Source organism: Corvus hawaiiensis, chromosome 5 (assembly GCF_020740725.1).
Source record: "Corvus hawaiiensis isolate bCorHaw1 chromosome 5, bCorHaw1.pri.cur, whole genome shotgun sequence".
Taxonomy (NCBI): domain Eukaryota; kingdom Metazoa; phylum Chordata; class Aves; order Passeriformes; family Corvidae; genus Corvus; species Corvus hawaiiensis.
In genome coordinates, this window is record NC_063217.1 from 7,919,180 (window position 1) to 7,939,466 (window position 20,287).

Sequence of the window (20,287 nt, forward strand, 5' to 3'; positions counted from 1 at the left end):
TATTAAAGGTACTTCAATAAAAATTAGTTCAGTTGAGCTATGCAGCTCTTACTTGTTCACTAGACTATTTCAAAAGCCAGATAACTACTTTGTCTCTATGCAGTCAGCCTTCAAGCAGCACAATGAACAACTGGATTCAGGAAACACTGTGTTAGAGGTCAAGACACAAACCAAGGGGTACACATTGCAGTAGGTATTTAGAAAAAGCATTTGTAACAATTACATCAACTAAAAAATCCCATGAGACAAAGTTACAGCACATAAGAGAATGGAAAAAAAGGTGAACTACTTTAGCACATTAGTATGATTGTTTTTTTTTTAAATACTGGAAGATCACCTTTGCTTGATGGAAAAGCTTAATATATTCTGTGTACTACCTCAACACTATCTGAGGTTCAACAACTCATTGCTTCTACAAGCAAATTCTGTGGAAAGATGTACTTGTCAAAGGGGATTTACAGAAGTCACCAGAACTCCAGACTACAAAGCTTACTTGCAGACTGGGCTACAAAGCTTTAATGTAAAGCCATGCCCCTGTATGGGAAGCAAATGGGCACAAGGTGCCAATTAGTACACAAGTACTGTAGACCACACTTCAATCAGTATAAGCCAAAATTACTATTTTATTTGAGCACAAAAATGCCAGGTGAAAAATGAGCATTGAGGAAGGCCTTTACTTTTAATCTTCCCTGACTGGGACAGAAATTTAGCAGTTTTTGAATGGCAGCAGGTAGTCGCTTGGCAAGTTCAGCACAGAATATTCACAGACAGCAACTGTGCAAGGGAGGGCATGACCAAGAGTGTTTGGAAAGGAAATGGGACCTCCCACTTGGGTAGTTACCTCTACAGACTACAGCATTCTGACAAGATCAACTTTGGTAATCAAGCTGAAGGACAAAACAGTACAGTCAATGAAGTCAACAGTAAGAGAGATGCAAGTGCGTCCTTTTAGCTCTTCACCTGAAAACTCAGTCTTTCAAAAAAATCTTTCAGTGCTGACAAAAAGTGTTAGTTAATTTAAGCTTCCTTTAAAAATAAGCCTCTGAAATGACATCTGGGGTCCTGGCATCTTCACACATGCAAAGGTTAAGCACACTCTAGTCTGCATAAAGCAGTAACATCTTTTCTGCTGAAGATCTGAAGAAAACCACTGCATTAGGGGAAGTCGCTGGCTGAACACCTGGACCCAAGAAGTACTGAAGTAATAAACAAGCTTTTGACAGCTGCAGCCTTTCCTGCAGGTGCAACAAGCATTTACTTCATTGCAGTTTGGTTCAGTTCAACAGCTAGTTTAGAACTCAGAACTAGGTTTGGTTTTATTTGATCAGCTTGAGCTCCAGCGAGAAAAGGGCAAAGGGAAGGTCCCCCCAAACTAGTTCCAAAGTTTAAGACTGTGTATTTAACAGGACTATAAAGTTTAATCTCAAGGATACATGGCATTTTGCAATGTTAGTAAAATTTGAGTATCACAGTTAATACAGAAAAACCTGCCACAACCATGAACACACCGTGAAAGAACTTTTCTGAACACAGCTCCCCCATAACCCTGTTTAATGTTTGTAATACTTACAAACAACTATTAATAACTAAGTACACTCAGCACACATTTCACCAGCCACATTTGCCTTTAACTTCCCAATACCAGGTGATGCTGCCTTACTGTTCTGGTAACATTTTGTGGATTCAGAGTGGTCACTGAGGCAATCCCATCTAACAAACATTCAATATCTTTAGGATTATCAGAGTTTCTAAACCTCTGCTCAATTTAACATTGCAGCATGATTTCAAAGGATATCTGTCCATCTCCTTAGAGCATTCATGGAAAGAATGGTTGGAAGATTAATTATTCCAGCTTGTAGCCAGGCACAATAAAACTTTTAACTACACTCAAATATATCTGTGTGATGAGAATAAACTGCTACACGTGCAGGGACTATAAATAAGGCAATGATAAGCAAGTCTAAGGGAATTACTGAATGGCAGAAGCGTAAAGAAAGCTTACAGGGAGAGATGCTAGAGAAGAAACAACAAATAGCACTTACAGAACCATGTCAAACAATCCCAACAGAGACAGGGCTCAGAGAAATCCACTTCTATGCAGCACATGATTCATTATGTGCATCGAGTTCAACAGGGGAGATGATGCAAGAACTAAGATTTCAAAGAGAGAAAATTGCACCTATAGAGATGTCAACAAATACTTACAAATACAAATCCAAGAAAAATACTCTAAAGAAAAGCTGTTCCAAATAGTGGAGCTTATCCTTCAACACGTAGCTTGCAATGCAAGAGCAATTTCATCTCAAGAATGAATAGCTTCAAAGAACCCTAACTACAGATGACTTCAGCCACCCTGTAACACCTGGAATTATTTGCAAGGTACTAGATTCAGGCTTTTATGTGATATATTTAAATACAGACAGAAACAGGACATGGTTGGGGGTTTGGTTTTTTTGGTTTTTTTTTTTTAAAAAAAAAAAAGGTTTGGACATCAGTTTGAAGTTAGGCCTTTGTTCCATGCCTGCCTTCAAAAAAAGGTCAAAATTCATGTCACTGGTCTCCAATTCCCCCACATTCAAGTAGAGCCTCTGGGAAGAGTGGGAACCTTTTGTGAGCACTAAACAGCTACGAAGAGGTGTGCAGCACCCACCTGGCTCACTGAGACATCAGTGTAACAGGGTTTAGGGACAGGGAGGAACCTGTGATCTCACATACATAAATTTTACAGATTTCTGCTGCTGGGAGGTAAGCAAAAGCTCTACAGCAAATGCAATCCTTGGGGGACAATCATAGACAGAGCAGTTCCCAGTGGTGTGTGGGAGAACACACAGAGCAGGAACCCAGCTCAGTTCCATTTCTGTGCTTCCCGTGATCTGCTGCTGGCAGAGGAGGCTTATTATATGTAGGAGAACAGCAGGAAGGACTGCAAGACAGCCTTAAAATTCTGCATAACTTTGACAAGTTGGAAAAATGTTCTGCAAGTAATAGGATACAAGTGAGTTCTGAAAGGCACGCTCAGGCAGGATTAAATGAACAAACAGGAAGGCAAGTTCTTCAGAAGAAAGCTGTGAGCTAGGTGGGATCAACAGGCTGACCTTGAAATGAGTGTTAAGCTGGTGTAAAAAAGTCAAATGTATGGGGATGCATAAACAGGAATATCAGCTCCAGGGCACATGAAGCCATTTTTTCACTCCACTCAGCAGAGTCTCAGCTGCAGTACAGACTTGGGCTTTGAGCAGCACACTTGAAGCTCAATGGGAACTAACTTAAGCGAACAACAAGAATGGTTAGGGCTGAAAAAAACCATGACCTCTCAGGAAGACCTGAATACAAAAGTTTTATTTAGGACAAAAGTATCACAAGGGTGGAGGGCAAACAGATGGGGAAACAGGAACATTGCAAAGAACAGTTCAAATATTTTTGAAAGATTACTTACAACAGGGGAAGGAATAGCTGCCCCTTATGTCCAGGGAATTAGGCAATAAGCTTGACCTGCAGTAAGGAAGATGTCTGGTTTCATATTCAGAACAAGTTTTAATGCTGAGGACAGCAAAGCACTGGACTAAGTAGAAAGAAGAGCTGCTCAGGCTTCTGTTATGAATCACATTAGATGTGCAATACCAGTATGGGGCAGGAGACTCACGACCAGCCTACACCTTTCACAGCCCTAATTTTTTTTTTTTTTAATGATGAACTCAGTTTCAAGTCCCTGTAATGTTTTTGCTTATCCTTCTACAGTGAATGTTGAGTTTCAATGAACTAGAAGTTACCTTTCTGATTTTTCAAATTAAAACTTCAGGTTTTGCATAACCAGGTTATTTTATTATTACCAAAAGAAAGTACCACCTTCCCCATACTTCCTTCACACAGGAATAAATCCCCTTCAATCACCTCCCACGGCAGCATGCAAGTTTCAGCAATATTGCAGTATTCTGCTGCATCTTTCTTCTGACCAAGAGAAGCCAGAAGCCCATTACTTGAGAAAGACAGGCGTGCTTTGCCTTCTAACAGCCCAGCAGGGTGATGTAATGGCTTTCACTGATGTGGTGTCAAGGCACCATCACACAAACATGTGTGCACCTTTTACACCCACTGCCTCAGGCTGGGCTAGAACTTCCTGAGGATGGAAAATGCTGCACACAGCAGCCAAATACTCCAAAATAAAAACTAAGATATGCAGCATTTTACAGATGAGGAGCTGAGGTAAAGAGCACTAGTTACAGCCAGTCAGAGTTCCCATTTAAACTACAAAATCTAAAGTCACTAAAGCACAGAAGAGTTAACTCTTAAGAACTCAAGCATAAATAGACCACCTAAAAAGCATAAAACATGACAAAGTACTATCCTTTTTCATCCTCTGTAATAATTTGGTACTACAAGTATTCATCCAGGTACTTTCCTGCTTTATTAAATGACATTCTTCTGATTTGTAGAGCATGAAAGCAGAACAGCAGCAACAGTCCACCTTACCCTCCTGCAGTTCAGCAATTTCTTATCCAAATATTGAACCAGAAAGGTCTGGTCAGGATGGGGCGCTAATGGAAGAAAAGGATGAAGTCAGCAGGCACATGTGTAGCCAAGCTCAAGAGGACTACTATGCATCCTGAGAAGGGAACAGGCCAAGCACCAGGCTGGAACTGGAACACACTGGCTCATGTTCCAGTGCCAGCAGAATCTCTAAACCAGCAACACCCCTGCTGTCTCTTAACCTTTGGTAGCCTCTTACAACAGGCAGCAGAACTTCAGCCTCCAAAATACTCACACTTCTCAAATTCATCAAGGTTCAACTTTGTTGTTCCATTTCATTGCTTTTAAGAAATGAAAAGATGAAGTGCTGGGTACTTGTTCCTTTCCCCCTTCCCACTACAAGAAATACATGCTGTACTTCAGCTGGTTCATGTAAGCAGTTCTTATATGCTGTTTTCATTACCCCTCTCTCCTCTCATTTACTGAATACTGCAGCAAATAATGCTCTAAAGCACAGCAGCAGTCTTCAGGCATGCTCACACACCACTACCCTCCATTCCAACAGATAGCAATGAATTATTTGCCACTACCATCACATTGGGATAACTGGGCAAAGAAATTCCCTTTTTAAAACTAGGATTGTAATTTTAACTGTCAGTTTATCAAAAACACTATACAAACATACAAATAGGTCTCAGGTATCTAAATGGAGACCAGCACTTAAAAAAAAAAAATCAATAAATCACAGCCTCCAACAGTCCATAGATCAGAAGTTTCCTATGTTATGAAAACATGATACAAAAACCACCTGCAACCTCAATGGCCATTTACATATTGACTAAGAAATGCTGAGCTGCAGAAGGCAGAACCCCAGATCCAGACCCATCCTACCTTAACCACGTTCCCACAATTCTGCTTTATAACTTACATCACACCTGAGGCTCCAAACTTTAACCTCTTCCATATTTTGCATACTACTTTTGTACAGTGGAAGCTGATAAAGCCCCAGGGTTTGACACATCCAAATGACACACAGCTTTTGTCACTTGCACCCTTCCTTAAACATGATAAACTTTCATCTCTCTAAAAACAAAGGAGGTCAGCTCAACAGAAACCTGGAAGGAAGACAGAAAAGTGCATTTTTCATTGGGAAAGCACAGGGAGTTAAAGGAAAAAAACTTTAAAACAAGAATTTTCATTATAAACAAACTTTTGAAGGTAGAATAAAGAACAAAAATATCATACAGTATCCAGTCATAACTGTATGAGATGGATGAATACTTTACCAAGACAAAAATCGAAAGCCACAATTAAGAAGGTGAAACATAACATGTGCACAGCACTGAAGGAATGATTTAGAGCCACTGACATCAACACAAGCTGTGCAGAGCAAAAATTAAACATGCTGCAATAATAATGTGAACTGCCCAATTAGGTTAAAAAATACATTTACCCTAAAAATTAAAAAACCTCCTAAACCCCTTGAAGGCATTAATGCTGTTCACAATGTTATTTGAGATGCAAATTAGGGACCTAAAGCTAATATAACACCAACAGAAGTTTCTATTATTCCCATTCAGGCTCAAGGGAAGGCAACAGTAGAGGAGAAACTACAGCCCTGTTGTATGAGGTCTTATTAGGACAGTAAAGGTTTTCCTTCATTTTTTATACCCTCACTTTAATGTAGAAATGGGCAAGTTAAGAATGTGATCTTTCATAACCCAAGAAAACTGAAGTGAATTAACAAACAGCAAGTCAGTTGTCAAGGCTGGCTGGATGAGGGGAGTCTTAAGGAGAAAGAAGTATTTCTTTAAAAAAATGGAATTCAGATCCTGTCTTCCAGCATCACAGATCCCAGGCTGAAGCACAGAAGTAAAGGTATAGACAGTGGTGCTGCAGTTATTTCTTTGACTAATCTCCTGTACCAGCTGGGTTCCAATTTTGAAGCTCAGCAAATGCAGAAACCGCTTTCTTCCATCTCAAATGCCCTCCCCACAATGAGGTGTAGGTCTTGGTACACAGAGTCAGTTTTGCAAATGACACTTCTAATGACAGCTCTAGGCAAAATACTGTTTGATTTCACACCCTTGGCTCTATCTATACAGACAGACCCATACACACTGCAGAGCAGTTGCCATCACTGGCACTGGATGTCCCAAGCTCTGGACCTGATACATCACTGACAGAATTCTCCCCAGGGCCTTTTCTACAGTTTAATTTTCACTTAAAGAAATGTTGTCATATCAGGTTCAGAGCAATGATGTGAATATCAGGTGATCAAAACCCTTGATCTTACTGTTAACACTCAACATGCAAAATGTGGCAGCTACATTTCGCCAAAATACTCTCAAGTTCAAACAGCAGAAAGCCAATTATATTCGTTTTGTTTTTATACCTCAAAAAATACCTAACTTCGTATTACCTTAAAACATAATATTGAACTGCTTGCTTAAAAAACAGTGCTGTCAGTAAACTGAGAGCCATAACCCAGATAATGTATTTAGTAACAACCCTGCCTACTTCCTCCCCTCAACCTAAAAATTAGCAGAAACATGGCCTTCAGAAGTTATTTACGCCCACTGCAAAGCATTAGCAGTTAGCTGAGCAGCTTCTTGCCAGCTTGCTAATGATATTATTCCCCAAAACAACCAAAAAAAAAAGCCGAAACAGCACCACACGTAGAAAGGACTATGCTAAGAGCTGACAATTACCTGGATTTCAGGTTTCTCCATCCTCAACAGTACCAAAATATCCAGCTGGATCACCACAAAATTTTGTAGAGCAGCCTAGAAAGGAGTTAAGAATATGCCACTCTCCCCCTCCCCCCTTTTTTTTTTTTTTTTTTTTTTTACAGACCTCCTCTGGAGTGAGAAGAAAATCCTTAAAGATGACCATTTTCTGAAAATACGACTGTCTCAACCACCCTAACAGAGTGTTTACAGTTAAGAGAAACCAACAAAGTGAAGGTGGTTTTTTTTTTTTTTTAAGCAGACTCATCACTGGATTGCAGTACTTCAGTGCTAAGATCTTGTTAAGGACACAAACTTCATGACAACCAAAAAGCACACTCTCCATGTCAATGGCTCCCTCACAGGTGTAGTAGAGTCAAGAATTTAGAACTTACCTACCAAGGAAGTATCAGACCCTACACTGACTTCAACTACCTGTATTTCTAGGATGAATTCCTTCCTTAACATTGAACAGGGCTTCCTTCTGCTGATTAACCCTTCCTTCAGGGGTGCTCATAAAGCCCTCCACAGGATTTTGTGAGTAGTTTCACCCCCCCAGTAAGATTATGTTACTTACAATATCTAAAGTAAAAGCTGCAGATAATTCCACAATGCACAGGAATCTCTTCTATTTGAAGTACAGTACCTGCAAGACCACTCTTACACAACTAGCAGATCTCAAGAATGCAGTAATCAAAAAATAGTCCAAGAAGTTTATTTCACAAAAAAATCAAAATTACAGTTAAAAGCAAGCAAAGCTTTGTCTAAAAAGAAAGCACAGAACTTGTGAGCTTGCTGGGGAGAGAGAAGCTCACTGTTGCCAAAATACAAAATTTCTGTTTATATTATGACCATCAACATACACAGAAAGAAATGTAAATCGTAACATAAATACTAATATTTTCCACTAAAGGCTTAAGGAGACTTGTTACTAGTATTTAAGACAACTCAAAGCAGAACCAAAGAGGACAAATTCTTAGAACAAAACTCAAAGCCAGCATCAAAAAAGTGGAGGAGCAAGGAAAGAATTGTGTTTGGAAAGTTTTAAGTACATCATGATTCTAAAGGGAATAATCTATCAAACCACAGGAGGTGACTAGAACTGCCATCATCACTGCTAACACAAAGGAATGTAGATTGGGGGCAGGCAACAGAGGAAGGGGGAGAAAGCACAGAGAAGGGAAAAGGAGAAGGAACTAAAAAAGGGAGCCACAGTAATGGCTACCAGACTCTCAAAGAATTCCTAAAGGAAAGGATAAATCCTTCAAGGTTTTGTTTTAAATAAAGCAATCCATGCAATATATTGCAGTCTTCTCAGTATAGTCAGGCTTTCAGTTTATCTGCACACCATATTTTCATAAATATAGTTTTACAACTCTACTAAACTTCCAAAGCTTAACACAATGGTTGCAAATATAAATATTTCTTCTTTCAGTCTCCTCATTCTTCTGAATCATAGTACCCTGCAGAAAAACAGCTTTTCAAAGGGAAGAAGGGAAGTTTAACCATCCTGAATTTAAAATATCCCTTTACAATTATTTAACCAACTTCAATCCCCCAGTTAAAGAGACAATAACTATGGGTTACGCACTGGCAGGTAAAGGCCGCTAGAGGACTGCCAGATTACCACAGGAACATCCCAAAAGGGTATCATATCGTTAGGGGCTGATCTTGCAGATCACTGTTTTGAGCTGATGTCTAATAGGCAGCATTTACTTCCATATGATGAAGAGTAGCATCTTGCTACTGATGCAAAAAAATAGGGCTCATTAAAAATAGCAGACATGTTAATATGAACAGTATTTCACAGAAATTCAAAACGAGTGAATAGTAGACCCATTTTCTAGTTCAGAGTTCCACCAGCTTATGTAGAACTACTTGACACGTATGTTTTAGTCTCCTGGCTCACAGTGCAATTCTTCCAGGCGTTTTTGGAAGCTCAGTAACTGTAAGGATACAAGCTCTTTGGGCTTGAACAATTACACTGCACCTCCAATAAAACCAGATCAAGTAACATGCTTCATCAGGAAAGTTTTTGCTATTCAGCAAACATTGTGCTCCACATTTCATAAGCCCGACTCAAAGCAAGCAGACCATTCACAATTAAAACACACCCAGAAACATTTCAGCTTGCCACAAGAGAGACAAACTTACTGTTTCTTGCCAAAAATGGCAAATTTTTCTGACAAAAATATTTTTTGTCAGGCAAATGAACGAGAGGTAATGCAATAGTAAAGGCGGCAATAACTGCTCTCAGGAGCTAATTTTAATGTAAGCACAGTGAACCAGAAAATGGATTTGACCAGCTGGCTCAACTCATCCCCAGGCCTAGCACTCATGGTGAAAGCCAGAGACTTAATGGGTCAGAATCACCCAGCCCCTCTCAACCCTGCAACCCCAAAGCTGAGGTGCTGCTCCAAAGCTTCTGAATGCTGGGATGGGGATGTCATTCCCTAAAGGGGAAAATGCCTGAACTATTCCATCCCAACCCCAGGAGTTCAGATCCCTGAGCACCAATCCTGAGAAGCCTCCACAGCAGGTAGCTGCTCTATCTCATAGGACCTAAAGCGACCTGCTGAAATAGCACACCAAATTTCAACCACGCATTTCTATCCAGCCTCCCAGCAGGCCAGAAGACATTTAATAAGCCAAATAACCAGAACAAAGCCATGTTACTGCCCTTAGAGAAGCTAGGATAACACAAAGAGCCCATTCACTCGCCCACTGAGCCCAACTGGTCGTTAAACTTTGGGGCCATAAACTAGAAATCAACTTTCCTATTGCAGAGGAGAGGGGAAGGAAGAAAATAACCACCGCTTCCACCCAGGAATCATTATGGAAGGCAGCTTTTGTGAAAAACACGCACCTCCTCAGAGGTAACTCTATCCTTGAGCCAGACAGGGGGGAATCGCCTCAAAATCGCCGGGGTACGTGCCTGCAGACATGTGTTTGCAGGGCAGCGGCACAAAGGAATGTCCGAGCCCCGCCGGGGCCGGGCACCTTCCCTTCCCCGCACGGCCGGGCCAGGCCAGGGCCTTGGGAGACACAGCAGCGCCGCGCAGCCGGCCCGGATTCCGCCCCAGCAGCGCCGATCAACGCTAATAACTTCATTTCGGGGGCTTACGGGCTTTCTGCCCGCCGGCGGGGCCTCCGGCCTCAGCGGGCGCACGGCAGCAGCCCCGGCGGTGCGGGGGGAGCGCGGCCCGGGCCGAGCACCGACAATAACAACAAAATGCACAATATCCACACCGCTTTACCTATCTATCAAGGTAATTGGAGGGATGAGCAGCCTGCAGCCCTGCGGCAGCAGGAGGTGCCACTGCGGGGAAGCGCAGCCTCGGGGTGACACCCCCGCCCCGCAGGGACCCCCGGGCCGCGCTCGCTGCCCCGCCCGCCCGGAGCTGCGCGGAGCCCGCGGCCTCCCGAGCTCCGCGAAGGGGTCCGAGGATGGCCGGGCCGCCTCCCCTCTGCCCCGCACTGCCTACGGACCGCCAGCGGGGCTGTTGCCTGTCCGGCTGCTGCCTGCAGGGCTGTTATTACCTGTCCGGCTGTTGTCTGCACGGCTGCTACCTGTTACCCGCCCGACTGGTGTTACCTGCCAACCGCACTCGTTGCCCCCCCACACCCCGTGCCCCCCCACAGCAGCCGCCGGTACCTGCGCGGCCGCGCCGCCTCCCCCGCGCCTATGCACCGGGCTGCTCAATGGCAACCGAACAAAACACCGCCGGCCACGCCCCCTACACCGCCCGCCCGCGCCCATTGGCCGCGCCGCCCGCCCGCCGAACCTTGACCCGCTCTACCATTGGCCGGCGCTGCGGCCCGGCCCCGCCCACAAAGGGGCGGGGGGCGGGCTCTGCCCCGGTCGCGGCGGGGACGCGCAGCTGTGGTGCCGGGTGCGGTGGGGAGCGCACGCCGGACTACAGCCCCCAGGAGGCCTTGCGGCGGCACGCCTCTCTCATTGGCTGGGCAGCGCGCGTCCGCAGGGGCGCGGGGTCGCCCGTGGAGTAAGATGCGCTTCGCGCGCGGGGGGTGATGATGTCATCGCGTGCCCGGATGGAGCCGCAAGCGGGACGCGCAGCCTGCTCCTCCTCGTCTTCTTCTTCGTCTTCCTCCTTTCCCTCTTCCTCCTTCTCCTCCTCCTGGCTCTTGGAACCCTTTCTGCCTGTGCTCATTTTTCCCCCGGCCTCACTGTGGATTCTGGTGCGTGGGAAATTGCAGTTCATCTGCTTCCACGTTCCTTGTCCGTATCCTTGGCAGGGATTTGGCTCCATCCTTGTAATCAGTTTTTGTTCGCAGAATTCCCCACTGAAAACAGGTTATCTCTGAAGCATTTCAGTGCTACATCCTATCCAAACTTAGAAAATATATATATGTATTTTTTTTTTTTTTTTAAGAATGAAGTCATTATAATGTGTTTGCCTTTCACACCAGGCCGAGGTGCGGCGGGACCAGGGCTGACACCCGCGGCCGCCGCCGGAGCCCCCCGGCCCAAGCCACTCCCGCTGCTCCCGTTGCCTTCCTTGGAGCCGGCGCTTCCCGGCGCCGTGTCCGTGTGCTTACACTGCCCTCTGCTTGCCCGCTCTCTGCTTCCCGTCACACCCGCCGAGAATTCCTCATCGCCCCCAAAAAATGGAGGGCAGAAAGCCGCCCAGCATCTGCTGCTCGCTCCACAAGAAACGTTCCTATGGGAGCTTCTCAGAGGCGGCCGTGAGTCAGCCGGAGTGAGGAAGTGGGATGTGTTTGGACAACAATTACACCGTGCACTTGTCAGGGCAGAGGCTGCTTTATGTGGGTGCATAATCCTTAACGTCATGAGAAACCAAACCCTGATTTACTGCTGCCCACAGGCCTAACATTAGTGCGGTGCAGGTATTTCTTATTCACGGTAACTGTTAGCAAGCTCTTCGTGTCCCTGTGACAACCATCTGTTGTTTCAGCCTTCTGCAACCTGTTCTTCTGTGTTTGCACATGGAGTTGTATTTCACTCACCTTTCCTTCGACGCACGAGTTTTTCAGCTGAATTTACCTTATTGCCCTGTGAGATTTTGCTGAATTACAGGACAACGCTGCGATAGGTATCCGAGTTAACGTCGCAATGCAGAGTCCAAACCAAAATTGTATTCCTGGGAAATGCTTACTTTGGCTAGCTTACTTTCAATTTTTAACCTTAAGAGACCAATAAATTAAACCCAATTTTATTTTAAACAACATTACCAGGTTTTGCTGCTGGTCTTCATCACTGTCCTCCCATCTTTTGCACTCTGTACAACCCCACAGTACTTTTTTCACATAGTTTTCCAAGATTCCTCTCCCTGATTATACAATGAATATTTAAATCAGTGTTCCAGTTCTCTGTAAGATCAACACATACCTCTCTTCAGAAAGATCTTGCAGGCGATTACAGGTACACAGAAGAAAGTACACAGGCTTCTCCCATAACTCAGCCCTGGCTCTTGAAATGCTTTGTGATTGTGCTCATTTTGCTCCTGGCCTTGTTGTGGATTCTGGTGCATGGGAAATTGCAGTTCATCTGCTTCCATGATCCTGTCCGTATCCTTGGCAGGGATTTGGCTCCATCCTGTAATCAGTTTTTGTTCGCAGAATTCCCCATTGAAAACAAGTTATCCCTGAAGCATTTCATTGCTAAATCCTTATCCAGATTTAGAAATAACATTTTTTTTTAAAATGAAGTCATGATATAATTTGTCTTTCACAACCATTATAAGTATTCCACTGGAGTAGAGCAGCTCAGAGGTGAGATTTTGACGTAAAACTGTTTTTCCTTTACCTATGACTTCAGCCATTTCCACAGTTTTCAAGCATTAGTGTTTCCAAGATACTTTCCACCAGACTCCTATACTATTTATGTTTCAAGCAGGGTAAAACCAGAGGGAACTTTGTGTATTTGAAATTGAAGTTTCTTGATTGCAACTGTTCAGTCACAGCCGTGGCTGCAGCGCTGGGGGAGGCACATGAAACAGGCACAGCTGCACTTCCCCAGCAGCCAGTGCTGCTGCTCTCAGCTTCCACAGGCTAGGTATTTCCATCTAGGCAAAACTTTGCAGGAATTAAACTGTCTTGTGCATTAGGTAACTCTCTGAACTTCTTTCTCTTCTCCTGTAACACTCCCCTGTAATTAATTACTCCCCTGTAATTTCTCCCCTGATTTATCACTTTCCATTCTCCTCTCCAACTTCATCTGCTTTTTTCCCAGTGTGGCAATGGCTCTATACTGGCTTCTTCGGGGGTGGAACTGCTTTTACCTCTCTGTAGTCCAAACCCAGGTGGGAAGATGAGCCTTTAACTAGAGATATCACAGAGGAGGTACTTCCTATGATCCCAAAACTTATTATATGGGCAAACCACATACAGTGGTCAACAGAAACTACAGGACGGGGTGGGAGACAGGAGTGAGTGATCATGTCTGAGACAGGGCAGGTGGTAGCTCTAATCAATGTCACTCAGTATTCAACCAGAGTCTTCTTTCATTTTATACCCAAGAGTAAAACCCTGGCAGGGATCCAGTTTATAATTCAGATCTTGGTAAACACAGACCTAAATTTCCCTCATGACAAGGTTCGATAGTAATTGTCTAGCACTTTAAATATCTAATTACAAACATGCTACCACATGGTAAAGTGGTCCGTGTCTGTTCACTCAACTGTGTGTCTTCAGGAAGGGCCATCTGTTTCCAACAAAACAGTGAGACACGAATGTAGGCAGGTTTCTAAATTAAAAAGAAAAAAAAGAGAAAGAGGAAAGAAAACAAACTAAAGAGAGACACAAAGCTGCTCTTTACAATAAAGCACAACCTGAAATAGGTGCAATCAGAATGAACTTCAGGAGACAGTTTTCACCTAGGGAACCAATGGATAGCATGGCTTCTCTAAGATGTCCTTCTGAGCATTATTTTGTGCACCTAAACTGCTGCATTAAGAATATGGAAGTCTTCACTACAGCACAAATTTGGTCCATCTTGACCCCTGTGTTCCATAAAGAAATAGCAGATCCTCTAACCTCCTGTCTCCACACCTAGGTCATGCATGCAGGTATTCAAAAAAGGGAATGTTTTCCCCTCCTTAGAACATGGCAGATAGGCATGAGTGACACTCTGACGTTGCCTCTCGGGCAAAACCAGCAGACAGACCATGATGCTACGGGTGTGTGTTACAACTAAGCTGCTGCCTATCTAGGCAAATTACCACCTAAGATCAGGAAGGGAAGCAGAGGAGACTGTGCAACTCAGTTCTTTTTTTGTTATTATTTTCATATTGTTTGTAGATAAGGAGCCCAGCAGCTATTTGATGTAAGGTCATGAAGTGCAAAAATAGTTCAGACACTCTGTAACGTGCACAACTGCTCGTAAGGGTCAGGTGAGCATTTCCAACACTATTTCAAACTGATTGCAAAGTGTTTTGCTGTGGACACTGATTAGATCAACACTAGTAAGCCAGAAGTCAGTGCATTTACTGCATACAGTGTTCTTTTAACAATGAATTACAGAAGCAAGACAAGTGGGTTGGGATAGCAGGTCTCAGTTGGGATAGTAAGTCTCAGGTAAATTTACCCCAAATAATGGTTTCTCTTCTTGTGGTAATCACTGTTGGCCATTCATCTACTTTCCCATAAAATACATATAGTGGCAAAGGGGCCTGTGTTTTAAAAGACAAATTTACAAAGGCATGTCAGGAAGAGTCCAGATCCAATAAAATCCTTCACCGATCCTGTTTCCCTCAGGGTCACTTTGCACTCCCCCTGAGGAGCAAGGGGGCAATGTAGATTCCATCTCCTAGACCAGGGAGTCCCCACACAAGGGGGTGAAGAAAGACACTGGACTGACTCTGGAGTCTGACAGAGCAGGTACAGGAGACACTGCTTGGGTACTGAGTTCACGGTGATGTTCTTCCTGTTTTGAGGGGATGTTTGAGCATGGCTGAGCCTCATCAAAGCTGCTTTTTACACTTCTCCATTCTCTCTGTTGAGCAGTTTCACAGGTTCTGGGCACAAGAAGAAGTTCTGCCACTAATTATATGTATCAGTTGGTGGGTTTAATGTAAACCTTGCTCAGACTGCTCAAATAGATGAAGTTCTTGTATAATGTGCTTTTCCTTACTTATATTCACAGGCTTGCTACAAATGAGATAAAGCAGTGAGAATGCTAAATAAATAATCTGGAACTGAGAAGCAGAGCAGTGTTCAGCATCAAAATCTGAAACAAATAGAGGGCTGACATCCTGGGATGTTAGAGTCAGGGGTCTCTCACATACCACCATGAGCTGGCTAGATATTATGTTCTTAAAAGGATTTTGAAAATGTTGAGTTAATCATGACCAGATCAGTTTTTATTGGATTTCATGGAAGGGTGACTCCATCCCGTGCACTCTGAACACAGCTGACTTTTCCTACACCCAGCCTTTCACCTCCATTACCTGTTATTCCAGCTACACAGTTGCCTGTTTCTTCTAAAATTGAGCCAACTGGCCAGGATATACTTCCTTCTTCAGGGTATGAATTAGCCACCGGATTTCAGAAAGGGCCAATCAAGCTCCATGTGCTGAGCCAATACAGCATTGTTCAGCTTTTCACTGCAGTCCCTGAGGAGCAGCCTGTCTCCTGAGAACTCTAAACCACTAAGAGTTCAGCCAAAGCATCTTCTGCCTTCTCAAGTTTCTAGTCCTTCCTAAATTCATTTCCAACTGCCTTCTCTTTTGCAGTATACAGCACTTCCTTCCTAGCCCTTTCCAACACTTGTCTGTTTTTCCAAATGGCTTGTTCATGTCCTGACTGAGCTTTTTCTCAGCCCAGAACTTTTCCCCAATTTGTGTCTCCTTGAAAAAGCCAGGGGCAGCACAGGTGCATCAGGTACATGCATCCTGCTGCCAGAGTTCTCAGGCTTGCAGATTTTCTGCCAGGACAGGGCTTGCAGAGCTCTTGTATTTCCAATACAAGGCATAGGGAAGGCATATCATTAACAAATAAATCTGATTAATAAGCCCTGTTACTTAAAGCCCACTCTGCACAACATATCACACTTGTTATGGTTCACCATCCTTGATATAGAATTTCTGTATGAGCCATTTCATCTGCTTCTCGTTTTCTATGAGTTGAGGTTGGGGGGTTTTTTGGTTTGGTTTGGTTTTGGTTGGTTTTGCTTCATTTGGGGGCTTTTTGTTGTTTAGGTTTTTGTTCTTGTTGTTGTTCTTGTTTTTGTTTTTGTTGTTGTGGTGCAGTTTTCTGTTTGTTTTGTTTTGCTTTGGATTTTGTTTCAAGGAGACAGTAGTTAGCACTGTTCCGGTACTTTTCTGCTTTTACTTACCCAGGAATCTGAGAGAGCAATTAGCAAATTAATTTTCCTGTGGAAAGACACTGGATAAATACTTTGTGTTAGAATTGTTTATACCTGCATAGGTATTCTTTTCTTTTATTCTGACTCAAGCTCTGCAGTGAAATGGTGGAAAATGTGCACTGGGCAGTGTCATGGTGTCAGGCCTTAATATCTTTTACCATCTCTCAGGAAACAAAGATGTTTCAAACATGAAACTTCACTGGAGAACAAAGTGATTGCAAGCCAATAATATCTGTATGTCACTTCATCTCATTCCTAAATTGACTGTGGTTAGATAAAGCAGCAACTATTTTAATCCTCAAATCAAAACAGGGATTTGGGGATGAATTTTCCTTGTGTTTCAGCCAAGCAGAGTGATATGTACCCAAGATTTTAACCATGAATTCTTCACATAGATTTGTGCATACTAATCATTGGGTATATTCAAGTATTGAAGGGTTTTCTCTTACATCTTATATTTCTGGATAATTTCCCCTGCAGAAGGCAGTTCAAACACCACATTTCTACTCATGCTCCCAGACATGCCTGCTCTGCTCCAGCTGAAATCGTAGCCTGTCAGAAATCCTGTCCCAGACACAAAAATGACAGCTTGAGCCCATTGTGACTCAAACAGAACTCTTCATTTTTCTCTCAGTTTTCCCCTCAACTAACCCAGTCTCATCCCATCCAGACCCACTGACTTCTGCTGCAGTGGCTGTCTAGCCATGTCCTTTAGCCACATGAGCCTCCTCCTCCTAACTCTGGTGGCTTTATTTTGTGCTCTGTTTTTGTTGTATCAACCACATACTCCCCATCTTTTCATTCAAAGCCCTTCACAGCCTGTTCTGCCTCTATCTACCTTTCAATAAAGCAAAAGCTGTTCTGCCTCTTGAGCCCCCCAGACACTCTGAACTGCACCATAAGATCATCCAGTGTGACCTCTACTTACCTCAGGCCTTTACATTTAACAAAGGTACTCATATATTAAGCCCAAAGGTTTCAATTAAACAAAAGCATTTTCATTCTCAGGAGAGTAACCTGTGTTTCACAAGCAGAAAACAAGAGTGATCACCATGGCCTGAGGCTTTTTTATGATGACCTGAACGATTCAGGAGGTCAGCCAGGCTGCTGGCTGTAGAGGGAGGGGATAAAAAAAGACAAATTAATCTTCATGTCCCTGTTTCCCTGACTGGGAGGGAAATGTCTTCCTGACCCCCAATCAACCCTGTGCAAGGGAGCAAGAGACATCCATCAGTCCTGTAGAAAGAGGGGTTTCCTCATCACCTCCAAGTGCCCACATAAACAGTTGTGCACTTTGAACTGTGAGACATTTAGGATGTTTCTGAAGAAGGGAGGAGATAATAATGGAGCTGATACATTTTAAAATCTGTTTTAATGAAACTTGGTATCTTTTGAATTTGTTTCAAGGCTGACTGACTAAGATGCAAGTCCTGGCTGAAACTTTTTCTGCACTTGGGGTAGGAGAAAACCTCATGAGTTTGGGGGTTTTTGTTCTGTGTTCTCTGTTGTCTGAGACCACAGGAGCTGATGAAGAGGCCTTGTCTTCAGCAGAAATACTTTGCAGGGTGTTTTCTATTCAGTTAGGTACTTCCATGAATTTTGTGCACTGTCCGAAACTGTGCACTGTCTAACCTCTACAAAATTCAGTTGAAGTTGCCCAACTGGTTTTTAATCTGTTACATCATGTACAGATACACACAGACAGGCACAGAGGACATGCAACAGTGGCTGTGTGTTATCACAGAAGCACAGAATGGCTTAGGCTGGAAGGACCCTCTAAAGGCCGTCTGGTTCAACACTCCTGCAATGATCAGAGATGTCTTCAACTTGATCAGGTTGCCCAGAGCCCCAGCCCACCTGGCCTTGAGTGTGTCCAGGAATGGGGCATCCACCACTGTGCCAGTGCTTCAGCAGCCTCACCATAAAAAATTTCTTCCTTATAGCTAGTCTAAATCTATGCTTTTTTCCTCCCTCATCTCCCATACTGTTGGTTAAAGGCAGAAGATTTAATTATAACTGTTTTTTGAATACCAAACTGGGGTTGTTACAAGTCCATCAAAGGCTGCCCACAAAGCCTTACTCCCAGAAAGAAGGAACTGAGCAGGAAGAGTGTGGCACAGGTACTGGGCTCAGAAAGCAGCAGTGAAACTCTCTAGCTCCAAACCTGTTACCCACAGGGCGAGGCTCCATGGTTTCCTCTTGAAGCTAATGAAGCATCTCATGGCTCAGTTTAAATCAAAGGCAAGTGCAGTGCGTTGCTGTGTAAGCAGCAATACTTATTTAAAATCACAAGAAAATGTCTGATTTCAAACTGCAGTAGAGCAATGCAATGAGGACCACTGGAATCTTAATAAAGATCAGCCATGGTACCTCTGTCTTCTTTTTAAACTACAAAAAGACACCTCTTGGCTTTGGCAAGGATTATACACTTATTCTGTGTTGGTGCAATGCCCAGCACAACAGGGACCTGGACCATCACAAGAGTTCCTAGGTACTTTGGGTAGATAAACAATAATCTGCAAGAAAGAAATTGCTTTGAGGTTTCAGGGCAGTGGAGTGTTTTCTGTGAAGCAAAAAATGTAGCTTGTTCTCCCAGAAAAATCAGTTAAAATACTCTGCATACAGATCTGTAGATCCCAAATGCAGGGAGGCCACTGGAAATCACTAAAAGAATTCCTCTCTCCCGACTCCAAGAGCTATCATCAAATTTATGTTTTGAGGAAGAAATGCAATCTTTGAGTGTAGTTTTTCTGTTTCCATTCTTTTTTAATGTTCTAAGGATAACAGGTACTTATTTAAAACAAGCATCTCAAACTTTGTCATTAAAAGAGCTGTTAGGATTTTTTTTTACATTTTTAAACTCATTATGTATGTCTGTATGCTGAGGCCTTCTGTGAAAAAAATTAAAGGCAAGCTTCATGGGAGCAATGTATTTTTTTCCTGGTTACCAACCCTGTACAAATTAAAAGCACATTAGCCACTTTGAAAATAAATCCAACTGCAGTTCAACCTCTTTGGAGTTTTAGTTTGAAGATAGCAGTGGCATTCCACTGACTAAGCCACTTGAGTGAATTTCCTGATTTTGCTTAGTTGCTTAATTTCCTGTTGGGCTCACATTTTGCCTAATTCAAGACAAAAAGACCCCTATAAATGGGATAAATGATTGAAATTGCAGAGCTGGACATAGTAATTTGATTGCAGTTCAGCATGTGCCTCTCTGAACAGAGGTAGAATTTCTGAGACATGCATATAAGTAACTCTAAAAATGTCTTTAATTCAGCATTTTCTTCCCTTATTGAATTACCCATCTGTGTATCTGAATATCTGTTATCAAAGGTCTTCTCCTTGTGTCCAGGGTTTAATGTGTGTCCATGACAAGTTTCCCCCTGTTATGACATCACTCTTGAGGCTCTAAAACAGGACAAAATGTAAAGCAATAGGAAGTGCTGTGGTCTGTTCTTCATAAAAGCTCTCTAGCAGTAATTAGGAGTACATTTAAAGCAGATCTCCTTCTCTGCCTCATTTCTGCAGTCATAGGCTTTAACTTTTAAATAATCAGGATTGTGAATGGGACTAAATAATGCTTTAGCCATAGCTTATAAATCATGGCTATATAATACTTAGAATTTAAGTCTTTAACCTGATGGTTCCACACACCTTTCCTTTATGTATTGCTTACCATGCTGTAAAAAATTACTGGGCTATAAAAACTTAAAGTAAAACTGTTGACTTTTTTCTTTGCTTC

The 20,287-nt window shown here is 43.0% G+C and overlaps 2 protein-coding genes across 3 annotated transcripts in view; one reads left to right on the forward strand and one right to left on the reverse strand.

Moving 5' to 3' along the window:
* The window catches only part of FAM53A (family with sequence similarity 53 member A), a 71,736-nt gene extending 60,809 nt beyond the window's left edge, over positions 1-10,927 (reverse strand). The window contains exon 1 of one of the 2 annotated variants that reach the window (XM_048304349.1): positions 10,852-10,927. The gene's annotated coding sequence lies outside the window, so the exon portion shown is untranslated. Of the gene's footprint in view, positions 1-10,736; positions 10,759-10,851 lie in introns of those variants that run through there. The other variant, XM_048304350.1, reaches the window with a different exon arrangement.
* LOC125326087 (translation initiation factor IF-2-like) lies at positions 10,644-12,698 on the forward strand. The gene is made up of 2 exons (XM_048303890.1): positions 10,644-11,200; positions 11,628-12,698. The coding sequence occupies exons 1-2, from the start codon at positions 10,644-10,646 to the stop codon at positions 11,905-11,907; spliced, it is 837 nt and encodes a 278-aa protein (XP_048159847.1). The 3' UTR covers positions 11,908-12,698.
* The last annotated feature ends 7,589 nt before the right edge of the window (positions 12,699-20,287 follow it).

Bases quoted from the DNA above. Each gene is read 5' to 3' on its own strand.
- LOC125326087 (XM_048303890.1), top strand. From the start codon at position 10,644: ATGGCCGGGCCGCCTCCCCTCTGCCCCGCACTGCCTACGGACCGCCAG. The intron at 11,201-11,627 runs GTAAGATGCGCT...CTTTCACACCAG, and splicing joins GGCGCGGGGTCGCCCGTGGA to GCCGAGGTGCGGCGGGACCA.